The 13,923-nt window shown below is 41.5% G+C and overlaps 1 protein-coding gene across 4 annotated transcripts in view; it reads left to right on the top strand.

The window, feature by feature from the left end:
* LOC139367109 (myosin IIIA) overlaps positions 1 to 13,923 on the top strand; it is a 73,190-nt gene extending 59,267 nt beyond the window's left edge. For all 4 annotated transcript variants that reach the window (XM_071105161.1, XM_071105159.1, XM_071105160.1 and 1 more), the window contains 6 exons: positions 267 to 1,473; positions 1,592 to 1,736; positions 4,645 to 4,736; positions 6,830 to 6,870; positions 11,790 to 12,164; positions 12,513 to 13,923. In XM_071105161.1, the coding sequence (XP_070961262.1) occupies positions 267 to 1,473; positions 1,592 to 1,736; positions 4,645 to 4,736; positions 6,830 to 6,870; positions 11,790 to 12,164; positions 12,513 to 12,630 (1,978 nt within the window). In that variant the 3' untranslated portion in view covers positions 12,631 to 13,923. The remainder of the gene's footprint in view (positions 1 to 266; positions 1,474 to 1,591; positions 1,737 to 4,644; positions 4,737 to 6,829; positions 6,871 to 11,789; positions 12,165 to 12,512) is intronic.

Raw genomic sequence — 13,923 nt, 5'->3', positions numbered from 1 at the left:
CATTAAAAAGTATTTTTTTGTCATATCCGTGGTATATTGTCTGATATACCACTGCTTTTAACAAATCAGCATTCAGGGCTCGAACCACCCAGTTCATAATTAGTATTTCAGTATTTATTAGGATCTCCATTAGCTGCTGACAAGGCAGGAACAACTCTTCATATCAACGTATATGTGGAGTATACCCCCTATAGTTGTTCCAGATCATAAACATTTGACATTGAGTTTGATTCTGTTCAGAGAAAAATCAACTGCATTCTCTTTAGGGAGGCCATTGAGAAAGACAGGGTAGAGAAAGAGAGGATCGAAGCTGCCAAACTGGAGGAGGAAGAGATGGCCAAATCCGCCGTGGTCCTCCAGAGTAATTACAGAGGCTATAAGGAGAGAAAGAAACTCAGGGAGCGCCACAAGACACTGTCCGGAGACGATTTGAGACTAAGGTCACCCTCACCTGTGGAGTTGGAGTCTGCTATTATCGAGGAGGATGAAGAGGAGGAGCAGGAGTTTGCAGTGGAAAAGGAAGAGGAGAATGGGTTGACCGAAGTTGCGGAGGAGGAGGAAGAGGATGAAGACACGGCCAAGGCGGAAGAGGACGACGATGATGAGCACACTGAAGTGGGTGAAGAGCTGGTGGACGAGGAAGACACAGAAATTGACGAGCAACAGAATGCAGAGCGAGCAGAAGGGGAGGAGGTTAACCCGGAACAGGAAGCTAAGGCAGCTACAGTTCTCCAGAGCAACTTCAGGGGCCACAAAGAGAGGAAGAGACTGGTTGAAGAAGGCAAGATCCCAGCAAGGAAACAGAGAGTGATGAGCCCAACTGAAGACGAGACCGCAAAGGTAGAAGGTATGTCAAAACCAGAAGGAATGTCAAAGGTTCCAGAGACAGCAGCCGTGTCTGCAGGAGTGGAAGAGAAGGAGGAAGTAGATGAGACCAAGGCAGCAACGGTCATTCAAAGTAACTTCCGTGGCCACAAGGAGCGCAAACGCCTGCAGGAGGAAGGAAAAATCCCCAAGAAAAAGAAGGCGAAAGAGGCCAAAGAACAACCCAAACAAGAACTAGTCCAGCCACAGGAGCCAACGCTAGAACCCCAACCAGAGCCGTCCACCGCAAGCCAGTCGGAGCCAGACGAGGAAAAAGCTGCCACCGTTCTGCAGAGCAATTTCAGAGGACACCGGGATAGAAAGAAATTCAAGGAGGAGAGAGAACGGGTCAAAAGGAGCAAGGAGGAACCCATGGTTGAGGAACAGGAGGAAGGATTGAAGGTTGAGGACAGGGTTGTGGACCTCACCGATGTAGAGCTGGTTCGCATAGAGGAGACAGAGTCTCAGGGAGGGGATAGGTATGACGAGGAGCAGGCAGCGGTGAAGATCCAGAGCCAGTTCAGGGGCTACAAGGACAGGAAGAACCTGAAGGCCACCAAGGCCACAGCCCAGAGAGATATGGAGGAATTGGAGGTCTTTTCTAAAGAGGTAATCTAGTACTAACCCACTATAACCCACTTTATACGTCTGCCAACAGCTTTTCTTGGGGTTCTGAACCCCCAACGTTTTGATTATATGTATCAATTGTCCATTGTCTATACAACAGGTCACGACGTCTTCCCAGAACTACATGAGCCTCCAGCAGAAGCTGAATGAGATCATCCTGGCCCACCAGATAAACCCAGCCAATAACGGCATGTTTGTCAAAGGGCAGGCAGTCAATGGCTTTGCTGCCAACCATCAGCAATCAGGTAAGTCTGACTTGTGTGAAAACCACAAGACATTGTACATAGCAAAGACACAACAAATGTACTGTTGAGTACAGACATGGATGAAATTCAATACATTTGAGAATAAGTAAATCTAAATATACTGGTTTTATACAAAAACCAACTGGAAGTACTAATGGTGATCCCGAGTCACTCTGGCAGTGTTGCGTATAATTTCCTGTCTGAAGAAGCAATCAAATCCTTCTTTTCTGGTCTATCCATCATTCCAGTGGGCTCCTGACTCGTCTGCTTGGTCAAACAGCTCCAAGACTATCCCTCGCAGACAGAGAGCTGAATAGAGTTCACTGACACTCATTGAAAGAAGACAGAGTGCACTTGCAAATAGCCTTTACTTCCATAACCAACTCCTTCTTCATTTGTAAAGAGAACTTATGACCAGTGTTTCGTTGAGTGTCAGGTTGGCCCTATAGACCACACAATATGTCAAACACATTCCAAGTATTTACATTTTTCGAAGCAGCTTTCTCAATGTGTGAAGTGCACAGATATTATCGCGTTTTTTTTTTGTATGTCTTGTGTCATTTCCCCCTTTTTGTGAAATCATTCTCCTATTTCAGGTGCTACTTTCAGCCTATGCTCAGTCATCCCTGCCTCAGGTGCGAAACAAGATGGGGAAAAGAAGGCACAGCTTTTGTTATGTCTCCGGTTCGCACTAGCTGATGATTTTATCAGCGGACAAAGCTCTGTTTTCTCTCTCATTAAGGCTAGATTGTATCTAAAAAAAACTGGGGATGTCAAGTGCCAAAACCGGAAAGCGGTTCTCGACGCGATGCGTCATCAGAAAATGAATTTGATTCCCACCGGTGATATGTGCAATTGCTTTGAAAGGATGAGCAAGGGAGCTGGCAGAGTGAAAGTTCAGCATCTCAGTGCTTGGTGTGTCAAATCCGTCTGGCAGCTGAAATGTTATTATCATCATAAGTTTACCAGGTGTCGGGAAGAAATATAATTATTGTGTCATCCATGATTAGTTTTATTGGTGTCATGGGTGACTTTCTCATATTGGATTGTGAGAGCCAAGCCTGGAATATGGGGACTATGTGTGGCTGCTTGCAGTGCTGTATATAAGCGGCGGCTCAACACAATTGGTAACCTGGTATCAGACCTGCATTTTCTGAATGTGAGATATACACTATATTAGTACAATAACAACTCACCACAACAATAAAATCCAAACTGCAATCTCTTGAGATGCCTGCTATGTGCCCTTTACAAGGTGTTCTTAACAGCAACACATTGCCTGAGGAGCAGAATTCATTTCCAGAGACATTATATCCTCCAAAATGTCTTTGATTTGATCCAATAATAAGCTGTCCTCATACCTCGCTACATTTCAATTAAAATACAATTTTTTATATGCAGAAAGAAAGTTGGGGACATTTCTTAGAATGCCAATCATATTTCACTTCATGGAAAAGGTCATTAAATGCTAATCACGTTTCATAAGGCACCGCTGTGGCAATTACAACAACCATTAATATGGGGATTTCAAATGAGCCTTTCTCCTTTGAGCAATACAGAATCACTGACGACCTTTAAATAGACAGGTTCAATAATATGAAAAACTATGCCAACCCATGCATGAAATACAGCCTTTACCTTACATACTGCATCCATATGCACACATACACATGTTATTCAATACATTACTGAGACCTATAGGTCACCATAATATGGAACACAGTAGAGGCTACTGAGGGGAGCACAGCTCATAATCATTTATGGAACAGAGTGTATGGAATGGCACCTGGAAACCATGTGTTCACCCCCGTTAGCCTCTCCAGTGATCATACGCCCAGTCACAAAGCCTCTTAAGTAAGTCATTAGAAAAAAAGGGTCTAACATAACGGCCTAAGTACATTTTCCATACAGCTCTGTAGGCCAAATATCAGCTTCAAGTAGGCTACATAGCATCCAAACCCTAAGCCCATGAGGTTAGTTTTACTGAATAATATAGGCTTACGATTTTTGGGGACATTTAAGTTTGTAAAATTCTCAAAACTTAAAGTCCTACTCCAGTCTCCTTTTCAGCTCATTTATCACCTGATTTACTTAACAAAAGACCCATCTCAATAGGTAGTCCAGGTGTCTCATGACATGAAACAAGTGGGCAGGTGGACCTTTCCTCTTTTGTTCTCCATTGTTCCTCTATTGTTCATCAATAGTGAGGTTGGCGATGACATCACAAATTACCATCAAACTAACTCCTTGAATGCCCTTCTCCTTGAAGTTTGCAGTTTGCAGTTGTGTAAAACATTTTTTTTTACCCTTAAATGTGTGTACTTTACCATATTTATACTTAGGATAATGATTTTCAACAAAATCTTTAAGTCTTTGGTAGAATAGAATCTCCTGAAGCCACCATTATTAAAACACCCTCCCATTTCAAAATTATTTCCAGGTAATATTCTCTTCAGGTATTGCTACAATTGTAGCAATGTTTGTCCTCTTGGAAGCAATGTTTAAAGGCAGTGATTAAAATATTAGAGCGTGCAGAAAAGTGCAGAATAGTGTGAAGTGGAGTAGCGTTAACCAGCAGGGGAGTCATTGTGTGTTCTCGCTGCCCTCAGGGGGTCAATCGCCTCCTCATGCTAGTCTTTTGGAAGCCATTTTCTCAAGCATAACATGAAAAAACTGTTTTCACTCAGTTCCTGTGTAAAAAAAAACACAAGGACACAAAATGTCTCTGTTTATTACATAGCACTCTTTTAAAAATGATGAACCAGGGATTTGTCAAGTCACAATTGATAAATACTGTAGAAAAAATGAAAAACCTGGATAACAATACACCTATGTCTACTTTCTCTAGCTACTTGGAAATCAAAGCATTATTGCTGATCTGGGTCTTTTTGTTGTTGTGATGTTTCAGTCGATCTGAAAGTGTGTCGGACGCCTCGCAGAACCCAGCAGCCAAAGACGCTCAACACCCCTGAGGACTCTACGTACTACAACCTCATCCATGTGAGTCTGACTCCATCCATACAGTAGTGATACATTCTCTGTCACCTTTACAGCACTGTAATAATTGCATTTTTATCTATTGGCATTCACACTACATTATTGATGTGGCCATTTTTCTCCAAGAGTGATTAAGACACAAGATCAAAGGGAATGTAACAATCTCTGTTGTTAGAAGTTTTCCAACCTTAAAGTTTTCCATTAATGTAGTTTTGCCAAGGTCTGTCCATGACAACTTCAAGTGCTCCGATGGAAAGCAGGAAAGCATATTACAAGTCTTTCAACTGGTATAGATTCAACTTGAATCCTATTGGGTATGCTATTAACCTCTCTGGGATATTCAGGACGGTAGCGTCCCACCTCAACAACAGCCAGTGAAAGTGCAGGACGCCAAATTCAAAACAACAAAAATCCCATAATTAAAATTCCTCAAACATACAAGTATTTCACACCATTTTAAAGATAAACTGGTTGTAAATCCAGCCACAGTGTCCGATTTCAAAAAGGCTTTACGATGAAAGCACACCAAACGATTATGTTAGGTTAGTACCTAGTCAAAGAAAAACGCAGCCATTTTTCCAGCCAAAGAGTGGAGTCACAAAAAGCAGAAATAGAGAAAATGAATCACTAACCTTTGTTGATCTTCATCAGATGACACTCATAGGACTTCATGTTACACAATACATGTATGTTTTGTTCGATAAAGTTCATATTTATATCCAAAAATCTCAGTTTACATTGGCTCGTTACGTTCAGTAGTTCCAAAACATCCAGTGATTTTGCAGAGAGCCACATCAATTTACAGAAATACTCATAATAAACATTGCTAAAAGATACAAGTGTTATGCATGGAATTTTAGATCCACTTCTCCCTAATGCAACTGCTGTGTCAGATTTCAAAAAATCTTTACAGAAAAAGCACAACATGCAATAATCTGAGTACAGCACTAAAACAACAAAGCAAGCCATACAGATATCCGCCATTTTGTGGAGTCAACAAAGTCAGAAAGAGCATTATAAATATGAATTTACCTTTGATGATCTTCATCAGAATGCACCCCCAGGAATCCCAGTTCCACTATAAATGTTTGAATTGTTCGATAAAGTCCATCATTTATGTCCAAATACCTCCTTTTTGTTCGCGCGTTTAGCCCAGTAATCCAAATTCATGCGGCGCGAGCAGACGAAAAGTCAAACAATTCCGTTTACAGTCCGTAGAAACATGTCAAACAATGTATAGAATCAATCTTTAGGGTGTTTTTATCATAAATCTTCAATAATTTTCCAACCGGAGAATTCCTTTGTCTTCAGAAATGCAATGGACCGCAAGCTAACTCTCACGTGAACGAGCGTGGTCAGCTCATCATTCAGCTCCCATTCCCCCCTCCTTCACAGTAGAAGCATCAAACAACGTTCTAAAGACTTTTGACATCTAGTGGAAGCCTTAGGAAGTGCAATATGACCCCATAGACACTGTATCTTGGATAGGCAAAGAGTTGAAAAACTACAAACCTCAGATTTCCCACTTCCTGGTTGGATTTTTTCTCAGGTTTTTGCCTGCCATATGAGCTCTGTTATACTCACAGACATCATTCTAACAGTTTTAGAAACGTCAGAGTGTTTCCTATCCAAATCTACTAACTATATGCATATTCTTTTAGGACTGAGTAGCAGGCAGTTTACTCTGGGCACCTTTTTATCCAAGTTCCTCAATACAGCCCCCTGTCCCAAAGAAGTTAAGCCTTGATGCACTCCATAATGTGTTATATTGTTGAAATATTTCTGTCTAATAATTTCAGTATGCACTAGAAAGGCACAAAGTAGGGGCTGGAGAGTCCCTGCAGGTTTGTTCCAACCTCATCCCTTCAGCTTCAGCTGATCTCAAGCTAGCTGACCTTAATTGTTAGTCAACCAACAGATCGATTGATTACTGGACTAATCACCTGCCGGCTTTAAGTTCTAAGTTTTTACATAGTCTCGAAGGCTATATTGGAGGCAATACATCTTGTAAGTAGGCTATAGAGCTAAACATATTCACAGATTTGAATCCTAGTTTATTTCCATGTAACACGACTTCCTGTGTCTTTCACATTCAGAGGTCTGTCCAGGATGACAAACGCAGGCCACGGAAACAAGGGTAAGTCAACGGCCCATCATTCACCCTGTTTTAACTAGCCACTTGTAGCTACTGGCAGGCCTTTAAGAGGTTAGATCTGAAACTTGGACCTCTGCTTGTGAGTAATGAATATGGGACAGTGCCAACTGTAAGGCCAGGGTGTGGGTCCAAACTTAACGGCCTGTAGCCTTACACATTTACAATGGACTTAATTGGCCTTATCCTTCATCCTCCTTATACAATGGTTTTACTTAATGAAATCTAACTAAATGACAAGTGCCATGTGGACAAAGTCCAATATAATGCACTCAGTATTTTTACTGTGTGTTTGTTGAGTATTTAATGAAAGATGCAGTGATAAATTATTTAGGATCTACAATAAACCTAATATGTTGCAATACATGATAGACAGACCATGTGAGCCTCCTTTGCTTCGTGTCTGTTTTTTGTTTGATGTGAATCTGTGTGTGTCCCAGTGTGTCTGTGTGTGTGGGCCACGAGGTGCGTGTAGCTCCCAGAAAGGTGATGATAGAGGTTCCCCTAGGCTGGCAGACAGACAGATAGGTCTGGATGAACAAGGAAGGGGTATGGTACTTTATCAAAATAATCTGGACACACACACAAACACGCACACGCACACGCACACACACACTGGGCTGTGAGACGACGAGACTGTACACATCAAGGGTAATAATTTGTTAGCAGATAAATAAAGCCAGCTATGGACAGGAGCAGTTTACATGCATCATTAAGAACGAGAAGGTCAGGAGGAAAGATAGCATCTCCAACTGTCGCTGACAGCTGAGAGAGAGGGGGGAGAGGGAGAGGGACAGGGGTGGGGAGAGGGAGTGAAATAGGTGGGGAGAGAGTGATAGAGAGAGGTGGATTGTGTCAGTGAGGAAAAGCAGTAGTGAAACAGCACAGTGAAAAAATGAAGGAAGACAGATAGATACAGTGCCTTCAGAAAGTATTCATACCCCTTGACTTATTCCACATTTCGTTGTGTTACAGCCTGAATTCAAAATTGAATAAATAAAAATGTTTCTCATCCATCTACACACAATACCCCATAATGACAAAGTGAAAATATGTTTCTAGAAATTTTAACTAATGTGTTGAAAATGTAATACAGAAATATCTGATTTACATAAGTATTCACACCCTGAGTCAATACTTTGTAGAAGCCCATTTGGCATTGATTACAGCTGTGTCTTTCTGGGTAAGTCTCTAAGAACTTTCCACACCTGGATTGTGCAACATTTACCCATTATTCTTTTCAAAATTCATCCAAGCTCCATCAAATTGGTTGTTAATCATTGCTACTCAACCATTTTCAGGTCTTGCCATAGATTTTCAAGTACAGTGCATTCTGAAAGTATTCAGACCCCTTGACTTTTTCCACATTTTCTTACGTTACAGCCTTATTCTAAAATGTTTTTTTTTTTAAACCCTCGTCATTCTCGTCAATCTACAAAAATGTTTTTTTGAAATGTTTACAAATGTATAATAAAATAATAAAATAATAAAAAAACGTATTTACATAGGTGTTCAGACCCTTTGCTATGAGACTCAGGTGCATCGTGTTTTCCATTGATCATCCTTTCGATATTTATACAACTTGACTGGAGTCCACCTGTGGTAAAGTCAATTGATTGAACATGACTTGGAAAGTCACACACCTGTCTATAATAAGGTCCCACAGTTGACAGTATAGGTCAGAGAGAAAAAAACAAACCATGAGGTCGAAGGAATTGTCTATAGAGCTCCGAGACAAGATTGTGTCGATGCACAGATGTGGGCAAGGGTGGCAAAATCATTCTGTAGCATTTAAGGTCCCCAAGAAAACAGTGGTCTCCAGCATTCTTAAATGGAAGAAGTTTGGAACCACCAAGACTCTTCCTAGAGTTGGCCGCCAGGCCAAACTGAGCAATCAGGGGAGAAGGGCCTTGGTCAGGGAGGTGAGCAAGAACCCGATGGTCACTCTGAAAGAGCTCCAGAGTTCCTCTGTGGAGATGGGAGAACCTTCCAGAAGGACAACCGTCTCTGCAACACTCCACCAATCAGACCTTTATGTGGCCAGACGGAAGCCACTCCTCAGTAAAAGGCACATGACAGCCCACTTGTAGTTTGCCAAAAGGCACCTAAAGGACTCTGACCATGAGAAACAAGATTCTCTGGTCTGATGAAACCAAGATTTAATCAATTTTAGAATAAGGCTGTAATGTAACAAAATGTGGGAAAAGTTGAGGGGTCTGAATACTTTCCGAATGAGTCAAAACTGTAACACGGCCACATGGCCACTCAGGAACGCTCACCGTCTTCTTGGTAAGCAACTCTAGTGTAGATTTGGCCTTCTGTTTTAGATTATTGTCCTGCTGAAAGGTTTCTTGGTAAGCAACTCCAGTGTAGATTTGGCCTTCTGTTTTAGATTATTGTCCTGCTGAAAGGTTTCTTGGTAAGCAACTCCAGTGTAGATTTGGCCTTCTGTTTTAGATTATTGTCCTGCTGAAAGGTTTCTTGGTAAGCAACTCCAGTGTAGATTTGGCCTTGTGTTTTAGATTATTTTCCTGCTGAAAGGTGAATTCATCATTCTATCTGTTGGAAAGCAGACTGAACCAGGTTTTGCCTCTTCAGCATTACTTTATGGAATCTTTTTATTTTGTACAGGCTTCCTTCTTTTCACTCTTGTCAATTAGATTAGTGTGGTGGAGTAACTGTAACGTTGTTGATCCATCCGTAGTTTTCTCCTGTCACAGCCGTTCAACTCAGTAACTGTAACGTTGTTGATCCATCCGTAGTTTTCTCCTGTCACGGCCATTCAACTCAGTAACTGTAACGTTGTTGATCCATCCGTAGTTTTCTCCTGTCACGGCCATTCAACTCAGTAACTGTAACGTTGTTGATCCATCCGTAGTTTTCTCCTGTCACAGCCATTCAACTCAGTAACTGTAAGGTTGTTGATCCATCCGTAGTTTTCTCCTGTCACAGCCATTCAACTCAGTAACTGTTTTAATGTCACCAGTAACCCGCGGTTTCCTTCCTCTGTGGGGCACAGAGATGAGGTAGTCATTCAAAAATCATGTTAAACATGACTTGTTAAGAAATAAATTTCCCCTGAACTTATTTAGGCTAGCCATATCAAAGGGATTAAATACTTATTGACTCAAGACATTTCAGATGTTTGTTTTTTTAGTTGGTAAGAAAATTGAAAAACTTAATTTCATTTTTTGACATTATGTGGTGAAGTGGTATAGGCCAGTGACAAAACAAAGATTACAATCGAATCCACTTTTAATTCAGGCTGGAACACAACAAAATATGGAAAAATTCAAGGGGTGTGAATACTAGAAAAGCAAAGAAGAAAGAAGAGAGGTTCACAGAGAAGTGGAAGGAACCAATGAACAGAAGAATGTGTGTGAGAGAGAGTTAGAGAGAGAGAGAGAGAGAGAGAGAGAGAGAAAGAGACTCCAAGCCTGGTGTAGAACGATTGGGCTGGTAATGATGGAGGGATATGGAAAGAGTGAAAGAGATAAGCCCTATACCACTGCAAAGTAGATCCCATTCAGGTTCAATAAATCCCATTTGGCTCCTGAGACGCAGGTCCTATTCAATTAATACTGGTAATCAAGTCTCCAGAGAATGACACAAACGATTCCCCTTGCGCTGTGAGAATAAGCATTCGGATTCAACAATAAAACGTGTTTCCTGTGTTAATGAAAATGCAAACCCAACTAAAACTCAACTTTCAGTGCTGGAGGAACACCTTTTTTAGTTTTAACCAGGAAACCCGTTATGCGGTTTTGATTGAAAAGCACCCATTGTGTGGCCGGACAAACTGAACGATATAATAGCGGCAGAATCCTGTTAGTTAGAGAGTCCGTAGGCATTGAGGCTTGCCACAGCCTCTGCCTGTGACATAGATTACTGTTTCTATTACATAACTCAACCAATAAGCCGGAAAGAAGAGGGGGGATATGAAAACCCACAGAGGGGAAATTTCCATTTGAGTCTGTCAATAGAAGAGGAGGGGAGGCAGTGATTAATCAGGAACTAGGAAGGCCCTTCCGCCTCGGCTGTAGAACTAAAGGTCCTGGGTTCACATTATGCACAGCTCCAGCTAGCTCATCACAAGGCTGGTGTAATGAGGAAGTGGAGTAATGGAGTTCATATTGATGCTCATTCTGCTATGAAATAATATACTCTGTTAAGGCTACTGTAGCCATCGGGTGAACAGCGTGGCTGGCTAGAGAAACTTCCTCAATGCCAATCAATGGCCGAGCAAATGTATCGTTGATATTTCCTCGCCATGACACAATACAGCAATACAACAGCTTCTACCCCCATTAGTCTGCTGAACAATTCATAAAAATCGCCACCGGACAATTTACTTGTACACTGTTGCTACTCGCTGTTTGTTTGTTTTTGTTACCTATGCATAGTCAATTCACCCCCACCTACAAGTACAGATTACCTCAACTAGCCTGTACCCCTGCACACTGACTTGGTACCGGTTGCTCATGTATATCAATCAATCAATCAAATGTATTTATAAAGCCCTTCTTATATCAGCTGATGTCACAAAGTGCTGTACAGAAACCCAGCCTAAAACCCCAAACAGCAAGCAATGCAGGTGTAGAAGCACGTTATTGTTATTGTTTTTCTTGTGTTACTTTTTATTATTACTTTTTATTTTAGCCTACTTGGTAAATAATTTCTTCTTCTTGAACTGCACTGTTGGTTAAGCGCTTGTAAGTAAGCATTTCACAGTAAAGTCTATACTTGTTGTATTTGGTGCATGTGGCAAATAAAGTTTGATTTGATTTGATCGGTTTGCCATATTCGGAGAGCCAAATTATGTATGGCATATGAAATGTCCACTTTGACTTATTGTCAAATAGTAAGTGACTGACCATAACTGCCTTCTCCTGTCTGTGCTCCAGTCCTGGGAAGCTGCTGGACGTAGATGACCAGTACTACCAGGGCCTCCCCACCAGTAAGTCCACCGGTGCCATAGCCGGAGACAGACGCACCTCTCTCACCAGACGAGCATCTCTCGAGAGGAGGCAGTCTATCGAACAGAGGCGCTCTATAGAGAGGAGACAGTCTTCTGCGAGGAGACAGTCTTCTGACAGGAGGCAGTCAACAGCTGCAGACAGAAGTCCACAGACAAGAAGACAGTCTGCAGCCGCTGACAGGAGGCAGTCTACTGACCAAAGACAGACTGCAGCTGCAGACAGAAGTCCACAGACCAAAAGACAAACTCCAGACAGGAGACAATCTAGAGAGAGGGCAGTCTCCGAGCCAGCAGATAAAAGGTGTGTAATCCATTCACTACAGACAAATGCATATACTCACATATCTATTGTTAATACGCCTGGGAATACGTGTGACTACACAGACACAAGACACTGATACATAGTGTATGTCCATAGCATGAACGTCTATGATGACGCAGAGAGACTGCAGAGAGAAAACAAACAAATCCTAAATATTCCACCATGAGCCTTGATCTTTTCTCATCTATTATCATCTATCATTCCATCTTTATCCCTCTGCTCATCTCTCACTGTACTGCATCTCTTTCCCTCTTTCACTATTTGGTCCTCTGTTCATTTCCTGCCTGGCCCTGTCTCACTTTATCTCCTGTGTTGCTGTGTTGACAGGCACTCCGTTCCCAGACTGCCCTCTGCAGAGGGCCAGGACGACAACCCTTATGACTACAGAAAGCTCCTGAGAAAGACCTCCCAGAGAAGAAGGCTCATCAAACAGTACAGAGACTGAGCAGTGCTCTTCTCAACGGCATACTCCATTTAAAGCAAATTGGCATAATACCTCCCTGTATGTGACACCGCCAGAAGCATGCCATAACATCTGACATAATGCGACATGATAGTTCATTACTGTTGACTTTTGTTAACATCTGACAAACCCTATTTGAATGTCTAATGAGTTGCGTTCTATGATAGTGCTGTGTCAGCTGTTATAAACTAACATTGGTTTTCATAAAATGTCATGACAGCTGGTATGTTTTGCTTATGGCATTGTTATGACGGTGTTGCGCCAAGCCACTTCCCTGTAGTTACCAGGTTGAGTTTGGGGCCTATACATAGCAGATGGCGTCACGAACGAGTTAACTTTGTCAGTCTGTAAATACTTGTGTCAGGCTCTTCTAAGAAGCAGATTTGTTGTATCTACTTTAAACAATGCTGGTAAGCTTCATTCGCTGCTTAGTATGAGCTGATAATGTGTTCTTTATCCTTCAAAATGTATATGAAAGGAATTGAATGTCAAAAGAGATAGAGAATAGAAATGGAGTGGTATGTGGTGCAAGCCATGAAGGCTCTACCTCTAGGATCTGTTTCAGTGTATTGTGATCGATTTAAAACAGGGTTACTACTATTGATGTCCATGAATATAAAGTTGGAAGGAAAATGTGGTCCTATGTCATTTATGGTGATGCACAGTGGGTTATCAAACAAGGGTTCGTGGTGATCATTGGCTGTAGGCAGCTTACGTTCCTGAAATTCACTGCATTGGCACTACCACTGTTTATTAGTGTATGGGTTTGTGATGTACAGTATGTTGATATGAATGCTTCTTTGCTGCTTGAATGGTCAATATTATCAACTCAAACATAATTTTATTACTGTTGTGAAGTGTAAATATACAAAGCAATACAGATACATGTAAAAGGTCAACGCTAATTTGAATACATAAATTGACCTGTAGACCGTAGTGTATGTCGTACCATCAGACCAAATGTAATGTCATATCGGTTTTTAACGCAATGACTGCAATGACTGAGGTTGCAATGATCTGTCTTTCAATTGCAATGTGTGTTATTACAGTTGATTACCAACCACGCTTAGTACTTTATCTTGTTTAACTTTAATTAAGTGGCTGTCTACATATTTGGGTCGTTTAAAATACATCATTTATAATTGATCAAATAGTGTGTGCATATGTCATTGCTCTCCTTGGTGTGACATACAGAAACCTCTGAAGGGCAGATAGGCTGCTGTACTTCCTGATAAACTATCAGTCCCTTTCTGAATTTCCTGTCCATATTTTTTT

This window comes from Oncorhynchus clarkii, chromosome 15 (assembly GCF_045791955.1).
Source record: "Oncorhynchus clarkii lewisi isolate Uvic-CL-2024 chromosome 15, UVic_Ocla_1.0, whole genome shotgun sequence".
Classification (NCBI taxonomy): domain Eukaryota; kingdom Metazoa; phylum Chordata; class Actinopteri; order Salmoniformes; family Salmonidae; genus Oncorhynchus; species Oncorhynchus clarkii.
Note: the sequence above shows the minus strand (reverse complement) of the source record. Positions and strands in the feature narration are given on the sequence as shown.